Here is a 25,209-nt window from a genome sequence, read left to right as displayed (position 1 = left end):
TTTGGCCAGTGGTTCCGAAGCTTTCCTGGAGCCCCTGGGAATGCCGTGGGCCCATCCTGCAAGATAACATTTTGGTATAGTTCTGTTGCTGTGACAAACCGAGGTGGGAAGGCACTGGGGAGATGTAGGCAGGGGAGAGGCCGCTATAGCTCTCTCAGAGGTTGGCATGGCTTCCTGAGGGGATTCCCAAGGGGAGAAGCCAGTGGGTGCTCTGCACTGTGCAGGAAGAGGGCCATCTCTAGAATATTCCCCCAGATCCTCCCTGGCTCATGAAGAGCTCTTTCCGTGGAGAGCCCAAGGTTTCCGGTCAGGATGGAACATCCTCCTAGGTGTGGTGCTTCCCCAGGGGGCCGGTGCCATCGGCTCATTGAGCGTGTGGCAGTAATGGCAGACCCAGGCGTTTGCCCTGCCCCCAGACGCCGTGGGCACAACTTGCCACGCTGTGAAGCCTCCTCTGTTCAAGCTGGGCCCCTTCATCAATTAGCTCCCCAGGGAAGCTTTTGCTTTTATGGATTTTCATCCATCAGCCACCACCTCTGGTTTACATTTCCGCTATTGCTGTAATCAGCAAAATGGCATTTAAAAGAAAGAGGCTTGTTTGCTCCCCAAAGGCAGGCTTGACTTTCAGCACATGGCTCGGAGAAAAATGAAGCTGCCAGTTTCTCCGGAGGAGGAGATGGCCTCTCCCCAGAAATGCTAGCAGAAATGTGTGTTCTCCCCTCAGCAGGATGGAGCCGCATGTGGTCTTCTTGAATCTTCCTAGAGCCCCGTGGTTCACCAGGCTCCCTCCTCCCTGCCAGGGGCTTCAGGGTCGTGGACCAGTGTCCCCCAAAATGCTCCTTGAGAAAAAGAAAAGGGAGGGGACTGTGGGGCTGGCCCATCCTACAGAGAGAGGCCCCCTACGCCTCCCCAAAGGCCTGGTGATTTCTGCCAGGCAGGTTCCTGATATCCTGTCCTGTATGGGCTGCCCGAGGGCTTTTCAGCCAGCCTCATGAAATCCAGATTTCCTGTGCTTCTGTCATCTTCCTGGCCCAACATCACCTTTGGTCTTCTGAGGTATAGTTTGCTTCTGGGACAGAGGCTCTCTGGCCACCCTGTGCCTGCCTGCTTTTCCTGCTTTGCTTGCCCACTGACTGTGCCGAGCCTCGTAAGTCAGGTGCCTTGGGGGCAGGTAGCCCAGCAGGAGGACCCAGGCAAAGCTCAGAGGTCCTCCAAGGGAAGTGACCTGATTTTACCACCCGGTTCGTTCTTTGCAATCATGCACCGCTTTTGAGTTTCTTCTCTCTGGAAAGATCCTCTGGCAAATTCCCATTTTCCTGACAATTAACCGATTCTTGGTGCTTCTCTTGGTTTTCTCCAAAGATGACCTGCGGGCCCCAGGGCAACAAGAGCGCGTGTGAGATCGGCGCGGTGCTGGCAGACACGGGGCAGCGTGCGTACCAGTGGGTGTACGCAGGGAGCATGGTGTCCGTGCTGGTGTTCAGTGTCATCAAAGGGTTCACCTTCACCAAGACCACACTGATGGCGTCCTCCTCCTTACACGACCACGTGTTTGACAAGGTACTGCTCCCAGGGGCCGCACGCGATTCCGGTCATTCAGTCAATAGCATTTATTGAGCACCTGTGACGCATCAGGCCCTGTGCTGGGCTCTGGGCACAGACCCAATGCTCGAGGAGCTTACAGTGGAGGAAGCTATCGAGATATCTACTATCGACTGTGAAGGCCCACTCCAGGGACTGCGGGGAGGGGTCACGGGCCCTCAGGCTAGACGAGGGGCAGAGGTGAAGGTGGTCAGGAAGGTTTCCTGAAGACACTGCACTGGAGCAGACATGCACAGGTCGGCAGGCCATCTTCCGCTCCAAAGAGCCCTGAGTCCCCAGAGGGCCTCAAGAAGGGCTTCTGGCCACCTCCTCGTTCCATGGCTGCAGTAGGCAGAGCTGATTATTTTATTGATTTATTTTATTGCCAAGGCCCACAGGCGTGGCTCACACTAGGCACACAGACACAGGGGAACTTAGATTGTCCCCGGCCACAAACTACCTTCCTCCTCCCAAAGACGCCCCAGGCCGCATCCCAGGTTCGGTCCGTTCCCCAGGGGCCACAAGAATGGGGAGCATCCTCACTTTCCCAGGATGGCCTGGGACACTGTGTCAGGCCCTGGAAAAATGCTCGAGCTGCTTGAAGTCTCCCAGCCCCAGCAGAGCGGTCAGTGCTTCCTAAACACACACCTGGCCGCGGACTCTCTCATTTTCTCCACAGATCCTAAAGAGCCCAATGAGCTTCTTTGACACGACTCCCACTGGCAGGCTAATGAACCGTTTTTCCAAGGATATGGACGAGCTGGATGTGAGGCTGCCGTTTCACGCGGAGAACTTTCTGCAGCAATTTTCTATGGTGCTGTTTATTCTTGTGATATTGGCCGCTGTGTTTCCCGCTGTCCTTTTAGTCCTGGCCGGCCTTGCTGTCGGCTTCTTCGTTCTTTTACGGTAGGTTGATGTGCTGTTTAGAAAGCAGCACATGAAACCTTTCTGTATTTGGTGAACTCTGCACAATGACAGGGTAGTATCAGGTGAGCTGAATCCTTGCTGTCTTCTCCGAACGGGGGAGCATATTGATTTTAAGTCCCGACGAAATGCCAGGTGCTACGCTCGGTGCTGTGCATAGATCTGGCATTTTGGCCTCAGAGTAACCCTGAGAGGTGGGCACGACTGGGAGGTTAAGTCAGTGGTCCTGGGCCAGGAAACTAGTAACCAGGGTTGCTGTCTGTCTGCTGTTAGATTCTCAGCCACAGAGCTCTGTCTTCCATCCTGCTGCTGGAGAAGAGGGAGAAGACCGGTCCTTAGTCCGTCTGAGCTGTGGGACCTAGCCCCCGTCCTAGCCACTGATAGGGTTAGAGAAAGGCCTCGGGCAGCTAGGCGCCGGGGAGCCCTGGGGAGGCTGTGTCCCGTAGCCACTTCCTCACCCACCTTGGAGGGAAGGAGGAGGGTGGATTGACCCCAGCCCTTGAGGAACCCAGTTCTCCCTGTTGCTGGGGTGAGCACGAGCTCTCAGCAGGGAGCATGATGGGTATTGTGTAAGGCCGAAGGGCTGGAAATCAGAAATTTGCACCAGAGCCCCAGGCCTACTGCAGAACTAGCTGCAGGACCTCGCGGGGACGCCAGAGAAGTGCAGCAAGCCTGTTTCCTCATTCCTAAAGGGAATCATTAAAACATACGCCTGGCACACGAGCTAGGGGGTGCTTGTGAGGATCAAATGAGACTGTAGGGCTCTCAGTGGCTTAGAAATTAGAAATGGAATCCAGTTGACCCTTGAACAATATGGGTTTGAACTGCACAGGTCCACTTATATGTGGATTCTTTTTTTTTGATAAATACAGTACCTTTCTCTTCCTTTAGATTTTTTTAATGACTCTCTTTTCTCTAACTTACTTTATTGTAAGAACATAGTATATACTACATATAACATATGTGTTAGTTGACTGTTTATGTTATCGGTAAGGCTTCCAGTCAACAGTAGGCTATTAGTAAAGTTTTTGGGGAGTCGAAAGTTATATGCAGATTTCCAACTGCACGGGGGATTGGCGCCCCCACCCTTATACTATTCAAGGGTCAGCTGTACAATGTTACAGAAACTTTGAGTTTTCATAAAACTCAACAATATGTTTATTATGCTCCTAGATGTGCCGAATTTTGGGCTGGACACTGAGGGTCTCAAAGAGGGTCCCCCACATTGTAAAGGATTCAGCCCCCAAATCCTGGACCTGCCTCCACCTGCAAGCAAGTTTGTTTGTTTTCATCCAGGGACAGGACACTCAGAGCTGGGTTTTAAAAAGATCACTTCGGCCACAGTGTGGCGGATGGATGGCGCTCCAGAAAGATCAGGACCACGGCTGTGGGATGAGAGGCTCTTGAAATGTAGAGTCTGAATGAGAGATGAGACAGGCAGCAGCAGTGGGGGAGAGAAAGGAGGGGTGGATTCGAGAGCCATTTCTGAAATGGTCTATGGAGTTGGGGGATGGGAGAGGCCAAGGATGGGTCTAAGATGGGGAGTGACGTGAAGAGAGACACAGGTGATACAGGTAGAGAGGTGGTTTGGGTAATCAAGACTGTGGGCTTACTTTTGGATGTTTCTAGTTTGTGGGTCAAGTCCGCAGATGGTGCCAACAGACAGTGGGAAGGGAAGTTATAGGGATGCGTTGGGGCTGGAGAGGTAGGTTCTGCGTCCTTGGCTTCTGTGCAGGAGCTGTTGTGACCGTGGGAACTAACACCAGTGCCCTGGGCTCTCTCTTTGGTCTCCCACTATCTCCTTGGTGACTCCAAGAAAGGTCACAATAAGCCTCAAGAGTTTATGGTGATGACCCAATAAACACTTTCTGTAAGTCCTTTGCAAAGGTAAAGCATGTCTTGGATACCATTCTTAAGACGAACTCCTTGGCCCGGTGTTCATTTCTGTAATCCCTGCGTTTGACCGACCACTGTTCCTGTGTGTTCTCCAGTTTATACTGTTGATTTACTCAGCAAAAGGTTTTTCTCTGCTCTGCACCCTACTTCTTGCTACAAAGACAGGCCAGACCATGGCTGGCAATGACAGAATCACCTAAATATTTCCAGCTAACTCACTTGAGCTCTGAGCTAATGAGGTTTTCCTTCCTCTCCCCTGGGTGAGTTTTAGCTGAGAGTCTGGAGGGCGGATCGGATTTGCTGTCATGGGCCAGCCTGCCAATGTGCATGCCTGAGGGCAATGGTCTGGTGCTCAGCAGGGTCCTGGAGCTTCAACACCCAGGGGAGCTGCATTCTGTGGAGGGGTTTGGCTCTAAAGTCAGCTCCCGAGGCTATGATTCAAAATTACCTTTGAAAATGCCTTTAGAAGACCATGCATTGACAGTTGACAGACCAGATTTTCCTCCAGAATTGGAACAGATCACTTTTTCTTTGGTTGGGTCCCAAAAAGTGATTGGCTTGTACTCGGAACTGCATTGTATGAAAATTTCTGGTCATCAAAGACTGGAATCATATGTCTTGCAGGGAGACACTCTGTTACAAGAAGCGCTCAAAACTGAGAGCAAGGAATGGCTCACGTTTCTCAGATTCCTTCCCTTCCCTTCCCTTCCCTTCCCTTCCCTTCCCTTCCCTTCCCTTCCCTTCCCTTCCCTTCCCCTCCCTTCCCTTCCCTTCCTCTTCCCCTCCCCATCCCCCTCCCCTCCCCTCCCTTCTCTTCCCTTCCCTTCTCTTTTTCTTTCTTTCTTTCTTTCTTTCTTTCTTTCTTTCTTTCTTTCTTTCTTTCTTTCTTTCTTTCTTCTTTCTCATAGTTTCAGGTTTGTATTTAAATTCCAGTAAGTTCACATATAGGGTAATATTAGTTTCAGGAGTAGAATTTAGTGATTCATCATTTCCATACAACACCTGGGGCTCATCATAATAAGTGCCCTCCTTAATGCCCAACACCCATTCAATCCATCCCCCTGCCCATGTCCCTCCGTCAACCCTCAGTTTGTTCTCTATAGTTAAGTCTATTTTACGGTTTGCTTCTCTCTCTTATTTCCCCCTATGTTTGTCTGTTTTGTTTATTAGATTCCACATATAAGTGGAATCATATGGTATTTGTCTTTCTCTGACCGACTTACTTCACTTAGGATAATACCCTCTAGCTCCATCCATGTCATTGCAAAGAGCAAGATTGCATTTTTTTTGATGGCTGAGTAATAAATATTCTATTTTGTGTGTGTGTGTGTATCTATTTTATTCCTTCCCCAGTTGATGGACATGTGGGCTCTTTCCATAATTCGTCTATTGTTGATAACGCTGCTATAAACATCGCAGTGCAAGTATCCCTTCAAATCAGTATTTTTGTCACCTTTGGGTAAATACCCAGTAGTGCAATTGCTGGGTCATAGGGTCGCTCTATTTTCAACTTTTTGAGGAAGCTCCACCCTGTTTTCCAGAGTGGCTGCACCAGCTTGCATTCCCACCGACAGCGTAAGAGGGTTCCCCTTTCTCTGCATCCTTGCCAACATCTGTTGTTTCCTGTGTTGTTAATTTTAGCCATTCTGACAGGGGTGGTGATATCTCATTGTGGTTTTGATTGATATTTCCCGGGTGATGAGTGATGCTGAGCCTCTTTCCGTGTGTCTGTTAGCCATCTGGATGTCTTCTTTGGAAAAATGTCTATTCATGTTGGAGACCCATTTCTGACACCCCATCTGTCCCACAACCAAGATGGCCTGTCCTAGAGGAGAGTGGTGGGACAACCCCTTCTCCCTAGTTATATGGCACCCATCTGACTTAGACTTGGTCTTGAGTGCATAGTCGGACCTGTGTGTGTGAAGAGCGAGCCCTCAGAGACCCCACTTTGTGGCCCTCTTGATTGCCCCACAGCATTTTCCATAGAGGAGTCCAGGAGCTCAAGAAGGTGGAGAACATCAGCCGGTCTCCCTGGTTCTCCCACATCACTTCATCCGTGCAGGGCCTGGGCATCATCCACGCCTATGACAAGAAGGAGGACTGCATTAGCAAGTGAGTCCAGTGCTGGGCCCCTGGTCCAGGGCTCCCCACTTTATACCTGACCCTGAATGGGAGGTCACAGGAATAGGTGGCTTCTCTGGCTCTGAGAAGGGAAGTCTGGGATGCTGGGGAGTCACCGTAGGTGAATTGCTGGCAGAATCAAGAAGGAGCAGCCTAAGGCACTAGGCTTTTCTCCTTAGTATCTGGGGCCCCAAAAGTGCGGAGCTCATTCAATGATAACCTCAGTATGTGTATTTACGTTTTATTTTTTGCACTAGAAGCAAAATGTGTCCAATTCAGGAAAGTAGGAGAAAGCAAAAAAAAAAAAAGAAGGAAAAAAATCACCCATAGGTCCCCAACCCAAATCCCACGAGTATGTTCACGTATTTCCTTCCAGTCTTTCATTTTTTCTATTTCTTAAGAATTCATAATCATGTCTGTCTCATTTTATTTTTAAGTGGCATTTTTAAAATGTTATATTTCTCATAAAAATAAATTTTAAAGGCCATATTATATTTTACTTGATGGATACAGCACTTTCCTTCTTTTTAAAATGTGGGCCCTAGATGAGTAAATTTCTCTGGAGTCTTCCAGCTCCAAACTTCTAAAATAAGGTATAAATTGTATCAACCATGTAGGCTCACTGTGGTTGCAAAGACTTCCAAATTTTACAGGCTTCACACAGTATATGTTTACTCTTCTTCGAGTCACATTTTAATGACGGTCCATAGGGCAGGGGAAAGGCGTGTTGTTCAACCTGGGGCTTTTCCATCCTGAGGGCCTTGGGGGTCTTCTCCAGGATCATCTGTGTCTAACTGGAAGATAAGGTGAGGAATGGGTGCAGGACCTCATGGGAGATTTTTGTGGGTTACCTCCAATGAAGGTACTCTTCTGTACACTCATTGACCAGACTTCATTCACATGGGCTCACCAAACACAAAGCCTGGGAAATGGAGTCCAGCGGTGCCCATAGGGGGAAAAGAAAATGAACTTTGGTGAATCCATAGCAGTATCTGTCGCACTGGTGTTGCATTTTTTTCCCCCTGTGTTTTCCCACCTTAAAAAACCTAACACACACTCCAAGTTTGGGTTTAATTCTCTCTCTCTCTTCCCACATTTTGCCACCAAGGATTTCAGTGTAGATTCGGCATGCCAGCTTGCCTCTAGTTCAGTCAGTGGCTGTGCTATTCTTAGTGTATCATGAATGTCATCTGTCAAGAGTCCTGCATCACACAGGGGCCCTTCCCATGTCCTGGTCATGAAGAAAGGCTCCTGTCCATGGAATCATTCATCGACTTACTCATGACAAGCAAAACAGATACAAGCTTTGTCTTCCTGCAGGTCCTCATCCAAGGTTTCTAAGGAAATCCTATGGGACAGCTGAGTCCTACATGATTGATGGGGTCCCCTTCTTTTAATACTTTCTTTCCTGTCTGGGACTCTCCAGCGGGCTGGGGCTTCTGACATGTATTGCTTTCGCCACCAGCCAAAAATGCCGCAAGATTAAATACAGCCTTCAGGTCAAATTCCAATCTGTTTCTTTTGCTCCTGTGTGGTCTAACCAACCACACCGATAAGACCACATGTAACTTCTAAGTCAGTTAAACTGTCAGCTGAATTTTTAGGCTTTATGGCTATAGGATAGAAATACCATGGTGTTTGGAAAAGTATTTTAACCAAGCTCTGGGGAAAGTAAGTTAGGGTGGAAACAGAAGGGGGAAGGTGCTACAGGCCCCAGCATGGCTGGTCAGAGGTGCTTCCAAGAGTCTTTTGAGTGGAACAGGATGGAACAGCAATGCCTGAGGATGTTTGTGACTGTACCAGCGGAGGAATCTTCACTCTTTAGGGGTCTAAACATCGGAAGGTTTCCATTTTTTCCCCCAATAATTTCTACCAGTCATTCTGATGAAGCCCCTTTCCCAATAGATCAGGGGAGCCTTCAGTGGCAGTTGAACCTGATGTCTCTTGTGGTTAATTGTTCAGCTCCGTTAAAATTTCAATCTTGAATGTACAGTTGACCCTCGAACCATGCAGGTTAGGGAGTATCAACCCCCCACATGGTTGGAAATTCGCATATAACTTTTGACTCCCCCCAAACTTAACTACTAGTAACCTAGTATTGCCTGGAAGCCTTACTGATGACATAAACAGTCAATTAGCACATATTTCATCTATTTTATGTATCGTATATTGTATTCTTACAATAAAGTAAGCTAAAGAAAGTGTTATTAAGAAAATCATAAGGAAGAGAAAATGCATGTACGGTACCACATTGTATTTATTGAAAAAAAATCCATGTACGGGTAGACCCGTGCAGTTCCAGCCTGTGTTGTGCAAGGGTCCACTGTATTCCCTCCCTAACACACCCAGAGGCTTGCAGTCGTAACACTGTGCCGTGTGTACGAGCTGTGCAGGATGGGGGGCAGGTGTGTCGCTGGGAAGCCCCTGATCTGTTCTTTTAAACATCCTCTCCTTTTTCTCTGAGCCGGGTTCCCCGAGGCTGGTGCAGGGGAATGGAGTGGGGGAGGACACATCCTCGGGCTATTCTCTCCTGCCTGCTGCTCATTTCTGCTATTCCAGAAAATTGTGCCGAAGTGATGTGGCCAGGTGGAGGCTCCAACAGGACCAAATCCCTAGCAGCTCTGCCGGGCATTGTTGACAGGCAAGACCTGCCTGGGTCCTCGGGAGAGCTCCTCCTGGGCAGCCTCACGCTGCCTTCCACTCATGCGGGGCCTCTTAGCCTCATGCTGAGGAATACTGCATTAAGACCGCAGCACCGAAAGTCACCTCTCTGCACCCCCAACCGTAGCAACAGCAGGAATGGGCAGGATCTGCCTTCTACACATCCGGGAAATGAGCAACTCCTGGGACGGGTCTTGTCCTCATCCTTGGCGGTGTCATCACTCTGTCCCTCTGCCTTATGCCCTCTCCTCTTTGGCTCAGTGAATACACAGCAGAGGTACAAGAAGTCAGCGTTTTCAGGGGCGCCTGGGTGGCTCAGCCATTGAGCGTCTGCCTTCAGCTCAGGGTGTGATCCCAGGGTCCTGGGATCGAGCCCCTCATCAGGCTCCCTGCTCTGCTGGGAGCCTGCTGCTTCCTGTCCCACTCCCCCCCGCTTGTGTTCCCTCTCTTGCTGGCTGTCTCTCTCTCTCTCTCAAATGAATAAATTTAAAACATCTTAAAAAAAAAAAAAGGCAGCGTTTTCTTCTTGAGGAGACCCCCAGCTTTATGAGCAATTGCCTTGAATCTTCTTTCTGTGACTTGAGAGGGAACCAAGCATCCTCTGTTCCCTTCTCTTACCATCATAAACATTGATTCTCCCTAAAGGCAACCTCCTTCTCAAGCAGCCCTCACCCCTTATATGGATCGAGGGGGCCAACTATCAATTCCACAAGGCCTTTATGGGGAGTGGCTGACTCCAAAATAGGGATCTTTTGATGGTAGAGCGTGAGATACTGGGTACCTTTTGTTCTCAGCTGTGAGTCCTAGTTGCCAGTTCTGGGAAAGAGAAAGAACCCACTCAGCACAGTACTGTCACATGGGATATGCACAAATCAAAGATACCTAAGGCAGTGGATTTTAGAGTATGGATGTTTCCCCATCTTTGTAAGGGATTCCTATGTAAGTACATCAGCCCTTGATTAAAAATCCCCCTTGCTTTAATTTTCCAGTAGCCCCAACCCTAGGTCTATGGAAGCACACCTGATCTCCTGTTTTGTCTGATCTTTTAATTTTAGGTTTAAGATGCTAAACGATGAAAACTCCAGCCACCTGCTATACTTCAACTGTGCTCTCAGGTGGTTTGCTCTAAGAATGGACGTCCTCATGAACATCGTCACCTTCATTGTGGCCTTGCTGGTGACGTTGAGCTTCTCCTCAATTAGTGCTTCGTCCAAAGGCTTGTCTTTGTCTTACATCATCCAGGTAACACCTCGTGTAAGGTTGGGCTTGGCCCGCAGGCTCTGGCATAGGGCGTATCAGGGGGGATGGACGTAATAGACGACCCAGCTCAAATGGGTTCAAAGAATGAAGAACTTACTGGCTCACATCATTACAAGGCCTGGTGGTTAACAGGGGTTCAGGAATAGTTGGATCAGAGCCCCTGGCTTTGTCCTTATTCTGTGGTGACTTCCTTCATGGTTGCACAATGGTGACCGACAGTCTCTGAGGGCTGTAACAGGAAGGAAAGAGGAAGAAAGCTTTTCCTACCCTAGCCACTGAGCAAAAGCCCTGAGCTTTACTCTTCCTGGATTAATTTGGGCATCGCAGAATTAGTTAGTGCCTGGGTGGAATTGGAATGATTGGCTTAGGCCAAAGGATGGAGTCACACCCCATCCAACCCTCAAGTCACACAGCTGCTCCACAATAGAGAGCAGGAAAAGAATGCTGGAGAGGCAACCGTGATGTCCATGACAAATAATACTGACTTCTCATTTTGGTTGCTTTGGTGTTTTTTCTTTTGAAAAAGACAGTAATAGGGAAATAATAGTAATAGAGAATAATAATAATAATAATCAGGAAACACGTGCCGTTTTGGGCACTATTGTAAGTCTTGTATGTAAATTGATTCACTTATTCCCATAACGACCCTATGAGATAGGTCTTGCCGTAATCCGCATTTTATAGAAGAGAAGACTGAGGCTCAGATAGGCTTGTCCAACATCACACACCTGTCATGTGTGAGAGTTAGGGTTTGAACCAAGGTCATTTGGGTCTGATACCCATCTGAGTGTGAATGTTGGTGTGTGTGTGTGTGTGTGTGTGTGTGTGTGTGTGTGTGTGTTGTCTAGGGGATAAAGTATCCAGCTACCTCTGGTTGGGAGAAAGATGAGGGGAGGGGAATAGATGGGTCCATAGACAGACTACCAATCAAATCAGTCTTCCTGTGGCTTCTTCTCACACCTGGGGCCTGTCTGAGTTCTGCCAGATAGAAGGCTCTGTAAGCCCCTGCAGCACATTCTGCCTCCATTCTGTCAAAAGGCTTTTCTTCCGTTTTCCATCTTTCAGAAATCTGTGACTCTTTCATTCAAAGGTATCTCTTCCCAACCGCCTTGCCCTTAAAGGTCTATTCCTTTTTGAAAATCTCTCTGATATTATTGTAATGGCATTTTGGGAAGGGGAAGGAACAAAAATATATTCTCAGGTCTTTATCTTCAGTGGGGAAAAAAGGAATTTTTCTTGGGTACCCAGTTTCCCTCATTGATGGATGTTTTTATTTGTTGTTGCCTAGTAAAATAGAAAGCAGACGATGTTGAATAGATTCCCTTACTTGGTCCAAGTGAAACAGCTTTCCTCAACTGAGGTTGTGCTTTTTGGGGATATCATCAGCTTTCCATGAGATTGTTTTCAAACATTGCTGTAAGGCTAGAGAATGTGAACACACTGAGTTCTAGGGGAACACTTCTCTAGCTGGCTTTGTGGCTTTGTTGAACATTACCCCTCTTTGGAGAACACAGAATCCAGACGACAGAACTTCCCTTGAGAACAGACGAGATTCCCTAGAGGTGTGAAGTCCCACAGAGCAGAAAGTGAATGTAAAGTGACATCACATCACATCATGGAGGAGAATGAGCACTTACTAGGCGAGCACTGTGCTGACAGGGGAGTTCTAAACTTGTGGAGGGCTCCCCGGAGCCTTGAGGGGCTGATACCCTTGAATTGAACAAAACATGTATAAGCCCTTCTCAAGGCTTGCACTGACCAGATAGCCACTGAGCACCGACCATGAGCCAGGAACTCGGTAGGTGCTGTGGATTCAGCAGTGAACAAGCTGGACAGGTCCCTGCCCTCAGGGAGCTTATACTCTACGGGATAAAAAGGGATACAACGTGCGATGGAATAAATGAGTGCCCAAGTAAATCAAGGAGAAGACTTTGGAAATTGTTCAAATGTTATGAAGATACTAAAGCAGGGAATGTGGCTGTCAGCAGGGGAGCAGCATTAGATCCCATAGTCAGAGAACACCTCTGCCAGGAGGTGACTTCCAGACCGATACCTGATCGACGAAGAATCAAAGAACGTGGAAGGCAGAATATTTCCAGCTGAGGGGCCAGGGCAAGGTTGGGGTAGGCAGGAGCTCAATGCATTTGAGGAACTCAGAAGGTCATGTAGTTTGAGCAGATTGGTAGAAAATAAGGTCTGAGGCTTTGGCAGGGATAGACTCTGCAGGGCTTTGTCACCCATGGCGGGGGGAGGGGGTTGCTTATATTCTAAGAAAGCGTTCTCAACTGCAACACTATGGACATTTGGGCTACATGATCCTCTTTGTGGGAGGCTATCCTGTGTGTTGTAGGATGTTAGCCTCCTTAATCTCTAACCGGGAAATCCTAGTGGAACCTCTCCCTCCTCCAAGGCTGTGACAACCAGAAGTATCCCTAGACATGGCTAACTGTCTCCTGAAGGGCATAATCACCCAGGTCAAGAGCCATTGCTCTAAGAGAAATGGAAAGCCAGTGGCATGTGTTAAGAGGGGAAGCAGCAAGGGAACCCTGAAAAGGGTCTGGACCTGCACTGCTCCTCCCCTCGTTTACCTGCTTGGGCCACACTGCCTCCTTCCTGTCAAGGCCACTTGCTGCTACTCAGAGCTATGCAAACCCCGAATTTGCCTGGTGTTCTTCTTACTGTAAATGGCTCCACTCACAGTTCCTTAACTTCCCTGAGTGAGGCAACCTCACCCCCGAACCCGGCCACTCTTTCATGTCATCCTGTTTTATTGGCATTCTCACCACTTCTTGAAATCACCCGTGTCTTATCCTGCCCGCCTGCTAGAACATAAGCCTCATGAGGGCAGGGGTTTTGTTCATCACGTTCAGCCCTGGAAACCCAGCCCCCCACCCCCGCAGTGCCTGGCCCACAGTCACGGCTCACTTAGAGAAAGAAGAGTTGGTCCTGCCTCGAGCCCACTAGCCCACCTTGCAACGGAGGCAGGTGCTGTTGGCCCAGCAACCTTCCAGGGCAGGCCGGTTGGCATCCTGCTGCTACAGGAAGGTGCTCTGTGCAAGCCCAGGGCAGCCTACAGGTGTGGGGAGTTCCCTCAGCTGGAAGTGACCCAGCGATGATGGAAGGGGGTCAGTGGAGATGTAGCCCAGCCTCCTCAGGACAACTCAAGCGTGTTTCATGCAGTATCCCGTATCCCAGAGCCTCCAGCGGGATCAAGTTTCGGTTGCCCACAACTGAACCTCTCAGGACTTACCTTCTCTTCTGTGCCCCACTTCTCCCAGCTCCTATGGGTACTTTTGGGGTCCACCTCCTGGATTAGTTTCCTAGGACTGCTGTAACCAATTACCATAAGCTAGTGGCTTACAACCAGAGACATGTATTCTCTCCCAGTTTTGGAGGTCAGACGTTCCAAGGGTGTAGGCAGGACCTCGTTCCCTCCGAATGCTCTGGAGGACAATCCATTCCTTGTCCCTCCCGGATTCTGGCAGCTCCTGGCATTCCTGGGCTTGTAGCTGCGTCATTTCACTCTTGGCCTCTGTCTCACCTCTTCTTTTCTTTTGTGTCTTCTCCTCCTCTGTCTCTTGGAAGGACACTTGTCATTGGATTTAGGGTCCACCCAGGTAATCCGGGATGATCTCAAGATCCTTAGTTACACTTGCAAGGATCCTTTTTTCAATGAGGTAACATTCACAGGGCTCAGGGATTCAGATGTGGACATATCTTTTTGGGGGACCACCATTCAACCTGCCCTAATATACTGCTTACACTCAAATTTCAGGGTTGGCTTCTAGGGGATCCTGGCCTGAGGTGAGTAACCTTAGCAAGCTACATCCCCCACTCTGAGCCTAGATTTTCTCACGTCTGAAGCAAACAGATGGGCTTAATGGCTTTCTTCCTCTGATGATCTGTGGTGATTGGATTTCAGTTGCTGCTTGGCTGCGGGTAGGGTAAAGCGGGGAGGGCATGGAGGTACAGGACCCCCCCAGATGGCAGGAAGGGGTGGAGAGCCCGCAGTTCTGTGGCCCTGGAAGATTCCTGCTCAACAGCAGCTCCCTGTCGCTCAGACTAAGAGTGATCGAGTGATACTGTGGTGGGATGGTACTTGCCATCTGGAGTGCCAGGGAAAATGTCATTACCCATTTGTTTCTAAATGCAGAGGAAATGTTTAAAGGCAAAACACCCCAGTATCTTCTAGGCACTTGGCTGGGAATGCAGGCCTACTTTCTGTGTGGCCCTGAGTGAGACTGGGGAGGGGTACTTCATAAGGGCTTCCCCTGAAGGTTGGATGGTGGAACCCAAGGGAGGAAAGGGCTCTAACCCAGCTGCTTGCTTCCCCACAATAGCTAAGCGGATTGCTCCAAGTGTGCGTGAGAACAGGGACAGAGACCCAGGCCAAATTCACCTCCGTGGAGTTGCTCAGAGAGTATATTTTGGTAAGAAATGAGTGCATGCCGGAGGAGGGGCTAGTTAACTCTGGAAGAATTTAGGTAGGCATTTGATGTTTTTGACATGTGAAAGGGATCTTTTTAAAAACTGAAATGGGACCACAAACTTCTTCTTAAAACCCACATTTACTCTAAAGTTCTTGAGGTTGAGGAAGAGATGCTTTTTAAAAAGTTTTTCCTCGAGGGCAGTTTCTGCACACAAAAAGAAATCAGTGGCTAACTTAAGTTTCTAAAAATTAATATTTGATTGACGGAAACGGTAAATTACAAAAACAATGGTTGAACTCTTCTCTAAAAGCTTTTTTAAAAAAAGATTTATTTATTTATTTATTTTAGAGAGAGAGAGAGCGCGCGCACAGGGCCTGGGCAGTAGAGGGAGAAGAAGAGAGAGAATCTCAAGCGACTCCCTGCTGAGCAAAGAGCCCTGTGTGGGGCTTGATCTCATGACCTTGAGACCATGACCCTGAGATCATGACCTTAGCTGAAACCAAGAGTTGGGCGCTCAACCAGCTGAGCCACCCAGGCACCCCTTCACTAAAAGCTTTCAAGTTCGACTTACAAATCCTTCCATTCTTTGAAAAGAAGTCTAGACAAGTCAAGCAATCACTTTTGAGGGACTCTGAATAGCATTTGGCCCCATTTACAAACTTAATTAAACTCTTTAAAACATTTTAAACTGTATTTTAAAATTTAGTGCATTTCATTCCCTTCTTAAGTATCTTGATTATCTGATTTAACAAACAAACCTTCCAGAAGTTATATAAATGTAATACATTACACTTATAAATACAGTAAGCTTTAAATTTGCATAACAATCCCAATGCTGTAGATGAACAGTAAACTTTTAACTTAAAATCATGTTTAAATAAATTATTCAATTATACATTTTTTAAAAAGATTTTATTTATTTATTCAGCAGAGATAGAGACAGCCAGCGAGAGAGGGAACACAAGCAGGGGGAGTGGGAGAGGAAGAAGCAGGCTCATAGCGGAGGAGCCTGATGTGGGGCTCGATCCCATAACGCTGGGATCACGCCCTGAGCCGAAGGCAGACGCTTAACCGCTGTGCCACCCAGGCGCCCCTATTCAATTATACATTTTAAATTAGAATCACAGGCCCTTATGTTACTAATATTATTATACTTTAAACACCAAATATGCAGATTCCTTAAACAGTTAATACTACTGTTACAATTTTGCTTCTCTATTATATATATATCTGTATCTATCTATCATCTATCTATCTATATATTTTTTTTTTGGCCGTGGAGCCCAATGTGAGGCTTGAACTCATGACCCCAAGCTTAAGAGTCAGACGCTTAACACACTGAGCCACCCAGGTGCCTCAAACTTCTCCTAAATATTTTTGTTATGAATCTAGGTCTCCTGGGGGTTGAAAATATTCACTGTCTAAGAATACAGTTATTTTCTCAGCTGACTGTGGTTGCTCATCACAGATTCGGGCTGGTCAGCCACCCTACAGGGCACATGAGTGGCTCCTTATCGCTAACAGAGACTCATCACTTCGGAGGAGGGGCCGGTCTTATAACACAGCCAAGTTGCTCTACTCCTTACTTAGACTTTGCATTTCTCGGATTCTTGGGAAACTAAAATGTCTCTTCCACGTCACTTTAAAGACCTCTGAAGCTGACATTCTGCCTTCTTGTCATCTTCCTACTTCTAAAACCATGATGACTCTTGCAGTTACTGAAATTATACCTGATTGAATTCTGCAAATCCCAAGATTTGGTCTGGATTTGTCACACAGCTTCAAGGTCACACTGCTGACACTTGCCCAGGCCCACAAGTCCCAGTAGGAGCTGTCCCGTGTAGTTCTCCATTTCTCTCTTCACTAAGCTCCAGCCACAGGACTTTTCTTTCTATTCCTCAAAGTGCCCAAGCTTGCCCTCTCTCCTCAGGGCCTTTGCACTAGCTGCCCACTCTGTCTGGAAGGCTCTGGACTCACATCTTCTTATAGCAGGCATCTCTTCAACATTCCAGGTCTCAGCTTGTATGCTGCATCCTCATAGATGCCTTCTTCAACCCTGAAGTTACTTTTACTCCACCTACACACACATTCTACATTCTGTTACAAGACTCTGTCTTATTGTCTTCATTGCTGATTTCGCTTCTTGTTTGTCATCCGAGTTCCCCACTGGAATGCGAGTTCTTGACTGAATTAGTGGTCTAGCTCACCACCATGAACGCCATTACCTAGACTTGTGGGAATGAAGGAATGAATTAAATGGATGGAAAAGTGAATGGTTATTAACCTGTCATTGGTCATTCTGCCTTTCAGACCTGTGTTCCTGAAAGCACTCACCCCCTCAAAGCAGAGACTTGTCCCCACGACTGGCCCAGCCGTGGGGAGATAACATTCCGCGACTATCAGATGAGGTACAGAGACAACACTCCCCTTGTCCTTGACGGGCTGAACTTGGTCATTCAGAGTGGGCAGACAGTTGGGATCGTCGGAAGAACGGGTTCTGGTGAGGACCAGCTCTGGCTGCGCTTTTTTCAGGTTGTTTTCTTCGCATTTCTACTGGGTGTGCTGGCAGCCACACCAGAGGGTGGTGTGTGTGTGTGTGTGTGTGTTGCACTGGCTGGGTTTTTCCCCCTCAACTCTCTTTACTGTAAATTAGGATTTCAGGTTGAACGGGTGCGCAGAGTTGGAAACAAACACACATCAGTTTTTGAATTAATTAAATGAGAATCATTCTGGTGAAACGAGGCCCAGAGGACGAGCCGTGTGTTAACAGCCCCCGCGGGGATGGGCAGCGGATTGCCCCCACCGAGTGAGGCCTGTCCGTCTGCATGGTCATCGGCACCGAGCCCTTTCACTGCACGACGAATTCCCTCGATGAGATACTTGGATATGATGGAAGTGCAAACCGATGTTTGATTTGCTGCTCTTGCTTTTACTGCTCCCAGGAAAGTCATCACTGGGAATGGCCTTGTTTCGTCTGGTGGAGCCAGCCGGCGGTACGATCTTCGTCGATGAGGTGGATATCTGCACGATTGCTTTGGAAGACCTCAGAACCAAGCTGACTGTGATCCCCCAGGATCCTGTCCTGTTTGTAGGTACAGTAAGGTAGCTGTTTTTGATCGTCGTGCATTCCTATTTTTTGGATAGTATAATCAGACCAGCTGGGAACTTTGTGACGTGTCCACGGTGGGGATGAGGGAAGCAGCATCCTGAGGTGCTCACGAGCACTGCTAGTACCTCAGTGAAGCCTTGGGGGGAGCCAAGGACCAAGGCCCTGAACATCACCGGTATCTTACGAGCTACGACACCAATAAGCGAGATGATTATACGTTGGGTGAGCAGGTATCCCAGTTGGCCCGGGAGAGCCCTGGTTTATGCTTGTGTCTCAGCATTTTAGCACGTTTAGCAATGGCCACTCTCAAAAGAACCCAGTTTGTGAGATAAAATAAACGGTTACCGTATATACGTAGCCATCCGTAGGGAAATGCGTCAATTTATTCCCACTGAGGAGCGGACAGAAATTGTTCCAAGTATAAGAACCATAGGGCTGCAACTTCTACAGGGCTCAAGATCTGATGTCAAGGGACAAGGAGAAAACCAGTTTCTCATTTAATCCAGTGCAATGGCTGCCCCTCTGATGAGAGGGACATTTCTCCCATTGAGCACCAGATCAAGTAGTGGGCTGTGTACTAGACTCACCCTGCCAGTGGGATAGCCACCCTGCGTGAGGGCCTGGGGGCTGCAGCTATACCCCTTGCTTCTGAAGGCAGAGTGAATGCAGCGGTAGAGTGAATCCCCACCCGTCCACCTGCACCAAGAACTTGCAGAGGCCAAATGCATTCTGCCACACACGGCCGCCATGAGGACCGACTGTGTCTTCCTGAGGGCCTTGCCCAGTGTTCTCTCTCCTGCCTTGGTGGTCTTGGCCTCATCACAGAGCGGTGGGTTCTTGCTCTCTCGGCCTAAGGTTGGTTATTTTATGGACCACTGTCCTCGGCTAAGCACCGCTTTTGGAGGCATGGGGGTCCTTACACACCCCCTCTTACTTCTCCCACGTGGGGTAGTAAACACCCTCCCCCCATCCTGTCTTCCTCAGAAATCCAGCTCCCCGCTCTTTCCCTTTTTTGCAGGTACAACTTGGATCCCTTTGAGAGCCACTCGGATGAGATGCTCTGGCAGGTTCTGGAGAGGACATTCATGAGAGACACAGTAGGTCTCTGGGGCTGTCCAGGATAAACCTGTTTCTCAGCACCAGGGCCCCAGATACCTGGCCCAGGTTTGAACTGGACAAGCACCGGGCCAGCGTGTGGCCAGGCTCATTTGGGGGCGTCACATATGTCAGTAGAATGTGATCCTTGTTTACTCTCCATTGTGAAAAGCAACCGTAGATAATACATATCAGGCGTCTCCAAGAGTCTAGTCAAGAGCTCGGCATGCATTGTCTCATTCGGTCCTGTCCTGACTACAGCCCTCAGAGGTTGGGACTCCTACCCGGATTTTCAGAGGCACAGAAAGGAAGACTCAGGGAAGAAACATGTATGAACTAGTAAGTGGCAGAATGGAGACTTGAACCCAACTGCGTCTGACTCTAGAGCAGATGGCGCAATAGGCTCATTCGCTTCTGGGAACAGAGAAGCCACAGGAAGGTGAGGGGGCATGGCACGCTCCAGGAAAGGCCAATATGGCCAGTTTCTGTGAGATGGGGTCCTGTCCTCTAAAAGCTGCAGCTGGGGTCAGCAGTGAGTGTGGTCACCTCTGCACACCGAGGGGACTGTTCCCACCAACACTTGGTACCAAGCTGAGCATGTCCCAATGTCACCATGACTGCATAAATCAGACACTGTCTTACCTTTCTTTGATGACTAGAAAACTCCCCCATCCCATGTCCATTTTGTCCATGGAAATAGGGGCCCTGGAAGCCATTTACACTTCGTTTGTGTTTCTCTGGAGCCATATGTGTACCGTTTGTCCTCTTTTGGCAAGGTGTCCACGGGGCTCTGTGAATCATACTGTGATTTTAAATTATTAACGTCCGCCTACTCCCTGGTCTTTCCCTGGTGCCTGTTTGCGATGTAGAAAGGATTGTTGTTTTGTACTTTCTTTTCCTCAGTAAAATAAAGCCAGCTGATGAATGCATGAGAAGGGGGCAATCAATACAGACGACGCAGGACAATTTTATAGGTCATCAGCATAACTGTGGCCTTTTCTGTGTTTTATAGATAATGAAACTCCCGGAAAAATTACAGGCAGAAGTCACAGAAAATGGAGAAAACTTCTCAGTAGGGGAACGTCAGCTGCTTTGTATGGCCCGAGCGCTTCTCCGTAATTCAAAAGTAAGGAAACAGCACGGAAAATGGATTGGTCAAATTTTGGATATTTCCCGCAGCGCCCCTCAATCCAGGAGGCAGAGCCACGCGTTTGTCTTTCAGCAAAGAGAGAACAATCGAGCCATTTAAAAACCGAGCACTTTCTTTTAAGACAAAGTTGTAAGGGGTAAAAATTGAAAAATAACAGCCATTTACAGCGATAGCACCTGCCTCCCCTGGGCCTCCCCCTGGGAAGCCTTGCTTAGGTATTCTCTCTGTCCTCCTAAGTGGTTTGAGTATAAGGAACCTGCCTCTCCATTTTTTTTTTTTTTTTTTGCCTTGTCCCTGAACAATCCTGAAGCCTGATAAACAATACCCAGGATGCTTAAAGAACACCTTCTGAATGCTAAGAAATGAGAATTGTACGATTTATACTCATTTTTCTTAGTGACTTAGTCATCCTTGGTTACTGATTTCAAGGAACGGGTTGCTCTTGCTTTAAAATCCCATTCTCTGAACGCGGAGCAAAGGGTAACCCATCCTGTGTGTTGTGTGGACGTCCTAATGGCAAGGGGGAGAGCCAGCCCCAGCATGCCTTCCGTGCTGGCTGAGGCCCTATACGCTGCTAAGTGCTTGTGTGTTGTGTTGTCTTTGCACTTCATGCTCAGAAGCAGGTATAGCCCCCTTTTACAGATGAGGACAGGGAGTCTTAGGGAAGTTAAGTCATTTAACCAAGGCCAAGCAGAGCTAGAGCTGAGCTCAGGCCCTCTGACTTGCAAACCAGCACTACGGTTGGCAGAACAGTACCCCCCCCCCCCCAAATGTATCCCCGTCCTGATAGCCGGAGCCTGTGAATATGCCATCTTACTTGAGAGAAAGGGGCGTTGCACGTGTGATTAAGGTCGAGGATTTCTAGGCGGGGATATTTTCCTAGATTACCTGGGTGGGCCTAGTATAATGCAGATCTGTATACAAGGGAGGCTGGAGAGTCAGAAAGAGAAGAATCCATGTGACCAGTGGAAATAGCCATTAGAGCAATGCCAGGAAGGTAGCACGAGCCAAGGAACACGGGCAGCCCGGAGCGCTGGCACAGGCAAGGGAACAGTTCCTCCCTAGAGCCTGCAAAAGGAATGCAGGCCTGGCAATAGCTTGACTTTAGGACTTGGGACTTCCAGCTCTGCAAGACGCTCACTGTGGGTTGTCTTTAAGCCTCGGAGTTTGTGCTGGTTTGTTACAGCTGCCACTGGAAACAATACAAGTTATTATAGCTCATGCCGATTCATGCTAGCACAGTCGATAAGGCCTCCCACTAGTTTGTAAGATTAGAATAAACCATTTAAAAAGAGAAGGAAATCATATATCACCTTATTCTTCCCGTCAGTCCCTCTGAAGGAGATGGAGGTGGTGTGAACTGACTTTTATTTTGCTGTTATTTTTTCTAACCTTTCGAGATGGACACTTAGCTCATGACTTTTCAGCCCTTCTCCTCCTCCTTCTTCTTCTCCTCCTCCTCCTTCTTCTCCTTCTTCTTCTTCTTTCTTCTTCTCCTTCTCCCTCTCCCTCTCCTCCTCCTTTTCTTCTCCTTCTCTCCTTCTTCTTCTCCCTCTCCCTCTCCTCCTCCTTTTCTTCTCCTTCTCTCCTTCTTCTTCTCCTTCTCCCTCTCCTCCTCCTTTTCTTCTTCTCTACTTCTCCTCCTCCTCCTCCTCCTCCTTTTCTTCTTCTTCTTCTTTAAATAAGTAGAGCTAAGACCATGAGTTTCCCTTAGCCGCAGTTTCGGCTCAGTGTGACTTTTACAACGTGCCTTCCTCAACAGATCATTCTCCTTGATGAAGCCACCGCCTCCATGGACTCCAAGACCGACACCCTTGTTCAGAGCACCATCAAAGACGCCTTCAAAGGCTGCACCGTATTGACCATCGCCCACCGCCTCAACACGGTGCTCAACTGCGACCTCGTCCTGGTCATGGAAAATGGGAAGGTACAGGAAGTTGTTGGCATAACCTCCCCAGAGGCTTCAGTGGTTTGGACTCTAGGTGAGTGGGTATTTTCTGCCAACTTCAGCTCTTTTTCTCTGACTTTCAGGTGGTCGAGTTCGACAAGCCTGAAGTCCTTGCTGAGAAGCCAGATTCTGCGTTTGCGATGTTACTAGCTGCAGAAAACAAAGTCCGACTGTAGAGGTCTCTGAGGGGGCCACGTCAGCTGATTTTGGAGGAGGAGGAGGATGCTTCAGACGAGTTGGAGGAGCCTGCAGGAGAAGGGGCTGCCATTTCTGCAGGCAGCCCTGGCCCACTGTCCCTCCCAGCCCTGACACGAGGGCTGAGCTGGGGTGGGGGTTGCTGTCCTGCCTCACCCAGCCCATGCCTTCCGACCTCACCTGGCAGTCTTGGGGTTGGTTCTGGGTGGTGAACTGAGGCAGAAGAAAAATGGATTAAAAAACTGTCCCTCACCTCCTAAAACCCCAAAGTCCCCATCATTGTGTCCCCATCAATACAACCTCAGTGCCTGAGAATGGAAACTTTGTAACTTTCAGTTAAGTCTGATCAAGCCGAATGGGAAAATGCTTAAGGATGGAATTTGTAAAAGGTTTCCTGCCTTGTTACCAGAAGGGAAAAGAGCAGAGTTTCCTCCCCGTTAAAGTCCTAGTCACATCTATTTTGAGCGTGTGACCAGCAGTAACGACACAGATCTGTAGCACGAAGATTGATTACAGTGTTTGGTGAAAAATTAAAAAAAATCATATTATATGTTCCATTTGAGCTATTAGAATAACAAGGAAAACAAAAGGTTGGAGTTTCTCTATAAATGACATTTTTATATCTTCTATACTGGTCATTAAAATGCAGAAGGAACTTAAACTACCCTGCAGTGTCGCCTTGCAATTATTTTACTGAAGATCTTCCACTTTCTGTACTACTTCCTCTCACAGGCCCTCGTTGCTTTCTGGGTTGACTTGGTAATAAACCCCCACAGCATCCCTAAATAAAAGGCTTGCTTTCCAACTTTAAGGTTTGCTATGTTGGAGGAAGGAAAGATATGTTTCCAGTAGCCCAGGAATGAGTGCTGTTAAGTCATGGTAACATTTGGAAGGAAAGGAAGAAGAAAAGAAGAGAAGAGAAGAAAGGAGAGGAGAGGAGGGAGGAGAGGAGGGAGGAGAGGAGAGGAGAGGAGAGGAGAGGAGAGGAGAGGAGAGGAGAAGAGAGGAGAGGAGAAAGAGAAGAGAAGAGAAGAGAAGAAGAGAAGAGAAGAAGAAGGGAAGAGAAGAGAAGACAAGAGAAGAGAAGAGAAGAGAAGAGAGAGATGAGAAGAGAAGAGAAGAAGAGAAGAGAAGAGAAGAGAAGAGAAGAGAAAGAAGAGAAGAAGGGAAGAGAAGAGAAGACAGAAGATCCAAAGGATTCCTGCGCACTGTTTGCCAAGGGCACACCCACAGTCTGACCCTTTGTCTTCCCTTAACTTTGAAGTCCCCCGTGATGTTTTGGTGAGGTTTTCGGGACTCACCTCTCAGTCCCCGGCTGAGCTCTAGGTGTGGCACAGGGCAGCGGTGGCCCGCAAAGCTTCTGTTTGATATCTCCTATGCACCTCCCCTTCTTCGTCTTGGTCACATACTTCTCCCCACCCTTCCAAACATGCCTGGCACACATGAACACTCAGAAATGAGTGGCACGAGTGTGTGAGGTTAAGAACTTCACTACAATTGCACAGGAAGGAGAGACAGAGATAGCATTTGAACCCTCACCAGGCTGACCCTAGGAGCCCTGCTCCTAAACTCTCTGTAACAGCCTCTCATGCCCCTTCCCCTGGGCCTGTAGCAGGGACAGTGATGACTGTCAGCACTGCACACCAGGGAGAGTGATTTCTGGAAGGATGGCTGTTGTTTTCATGTGTAATGACACGGAACAGTCTCAGTGAGCCCCCCACCACCCACACCTTACTGTTACTGAACTGTCCCCACGGAGACCCTACGAAGAATAATAGTAACAAACATTTAGCCAGTAGTCCACAAAACACAGGATCAGTTATTGAATCCTCACCGTATCCGCAGGAGGTAAGCAACAGTGTTATATTACAGATGAAGAAACTGAGGGTCAGAGAGTAGCATGACCAATGTCACACAGCTAGTGAAATCTCAACCCAGGCAGGCCAACTCTAACCTGCATGCTCTTCAGTCCATTTAATGCTGCTGGGAACCTGAGATTCTGCAGGTGAGAGGGAGCCCAGCGTTTAGTGTTGTAAAGCCCATGTATTTGTCAGCATCGACTCAGTTATGCTGCGGTAACAAGCAGGCCCAGATCTCGGTGGTATATTCCCTGTTTATGTGACATGTCCATCTTGGGTCAGCTGTGCCTGTACTTTTTATCCTCCTCACTCTGTGGCCCAGGCTGACAGAGCAGCCTCTGCCCAGCACATCTCCAGTCTTGTGAGGGAGGGCGGACACACATGAGAATCACAAGTGAAATGTGCCATTTCACCCACATTCCACAGGCAAAGCAAGTCACGTGGCTGCTCCTGAGTTCAGCTGTAAAGGATATACATAGTCTGCCTGCAGGGAGGGGCACCACAAGCACGTGGTGGAATTTTTCCCTGCAGGAAGTTGTAGAATCCACCTCTTGGGAGGGGTAGCAGGTATTCTGACACTCCACCAGAGCCTGAATTTGGGTCTTGGTTTTGCCACTGGGTAGCTGTGTGATCTGGGGAAATTCGCATGTCCTCTCTGAGCCTCCATTCCCTCATCTGTAAAATTTGGGGTTTGGACTGAGTGATAAGGTTCTTTCCAGTCCTGACTTTAACGGTGGGAAGGGAAAAAAAAGGTGGATATAAGAACACTTTCTAAAGAGTGGAATTTAGACTCTTAGGGGAATTACAGTGAACCCTAACTATAATTAAACATTTTTGATAAAAGGTTATATTTGTAAAATATGTTGAACAAAGTTTAACCAAGTTCTGGGTCTTCCTTAGTTCCTCCTTTGATGCTCTTTGCACATAAGAACTTCTTTGAAACTTTATTCTCATTTTATTTTGGTGGCCCGGTTCTACTC

The 25,209-nt window shown here is 48.2% G+C and overlaps 1 protein-coding gene across 1 annotated transcript in view; it reads left to right on the top strand.

Annotated features, from left to right (window-relative positions):
• Positions 1 to 22,975, top strand: part of ABCC12 (ATP binding cassette subfamily C member 12) — an 89,331-nt gene extending 66,356 nt beyond the window's left edge. Inside the window, exons 21-31 of the mRNA XM_057313884.1 lie at positions 1,363 to 1,560; positions 2,261 to 2,487; positions 6,376 to 6,513; positions 10,239 to 10,425; positions 14,784 to 14,873; positions 17,184 to 17,373; positions 17,816 to 17,975; positions 19,001 to 19,079; positions 20,090 to 20,203; positions 21,990 to 22,154; positions 22,259 to 22,975. Coding sequence (XP_057169867.1) covers positions 1,363 to 1,560; positions 2,261 to 2,487; positions 6,376 to 6,513; positions 10,239 to 10,425; positions 14,784 to 14,873; positions 17,184 to 17,373; positions 17,816 to 17,975; positions 19,001 to 19,079; positions 20,090 to 20,203; positions 21,990 to 22,154; positions 22,259 to 22,351 — 1,641 coding nt within the window. The 3' untranslated portion in view covers positions 22,352 to 22,975. The remainder of the gene's footprint in view (positions 1 to 1,362; positions 1,561 to 2,260; positions 2,488 to 6,375; positions 6,514 to 10,238; positions 10,426 to 14,783; positions 14,874 to 17,183; positions 17,374 to 17,815; positions 17,976 to 19,000; positions 19,080 to 20,089; positions 20,204 to 21,989; positions 22,155 to 22,258) is intronic.
• Positions 22,976 to 25,209: the final 2,234 nt, after the last annotated feature.

Source organism: Ursus arctos, unplaced genomic scaffold, assembly GCF_023065955.2.
Source record: "Ursus arctos isolate Adak ecotype North America unplaced genomic scaffold, UrsArc2.0 scaffold_19, whole genome shotgun sequence".
NCBI lineage: Eukaryota > Metazoa > Chordata > Mammalia > Carnivora > Ursidae > Ursus > Ursus arctos.
This window is presented reverse-complemented; position numbering and strand designations above follow the sequence as displayed.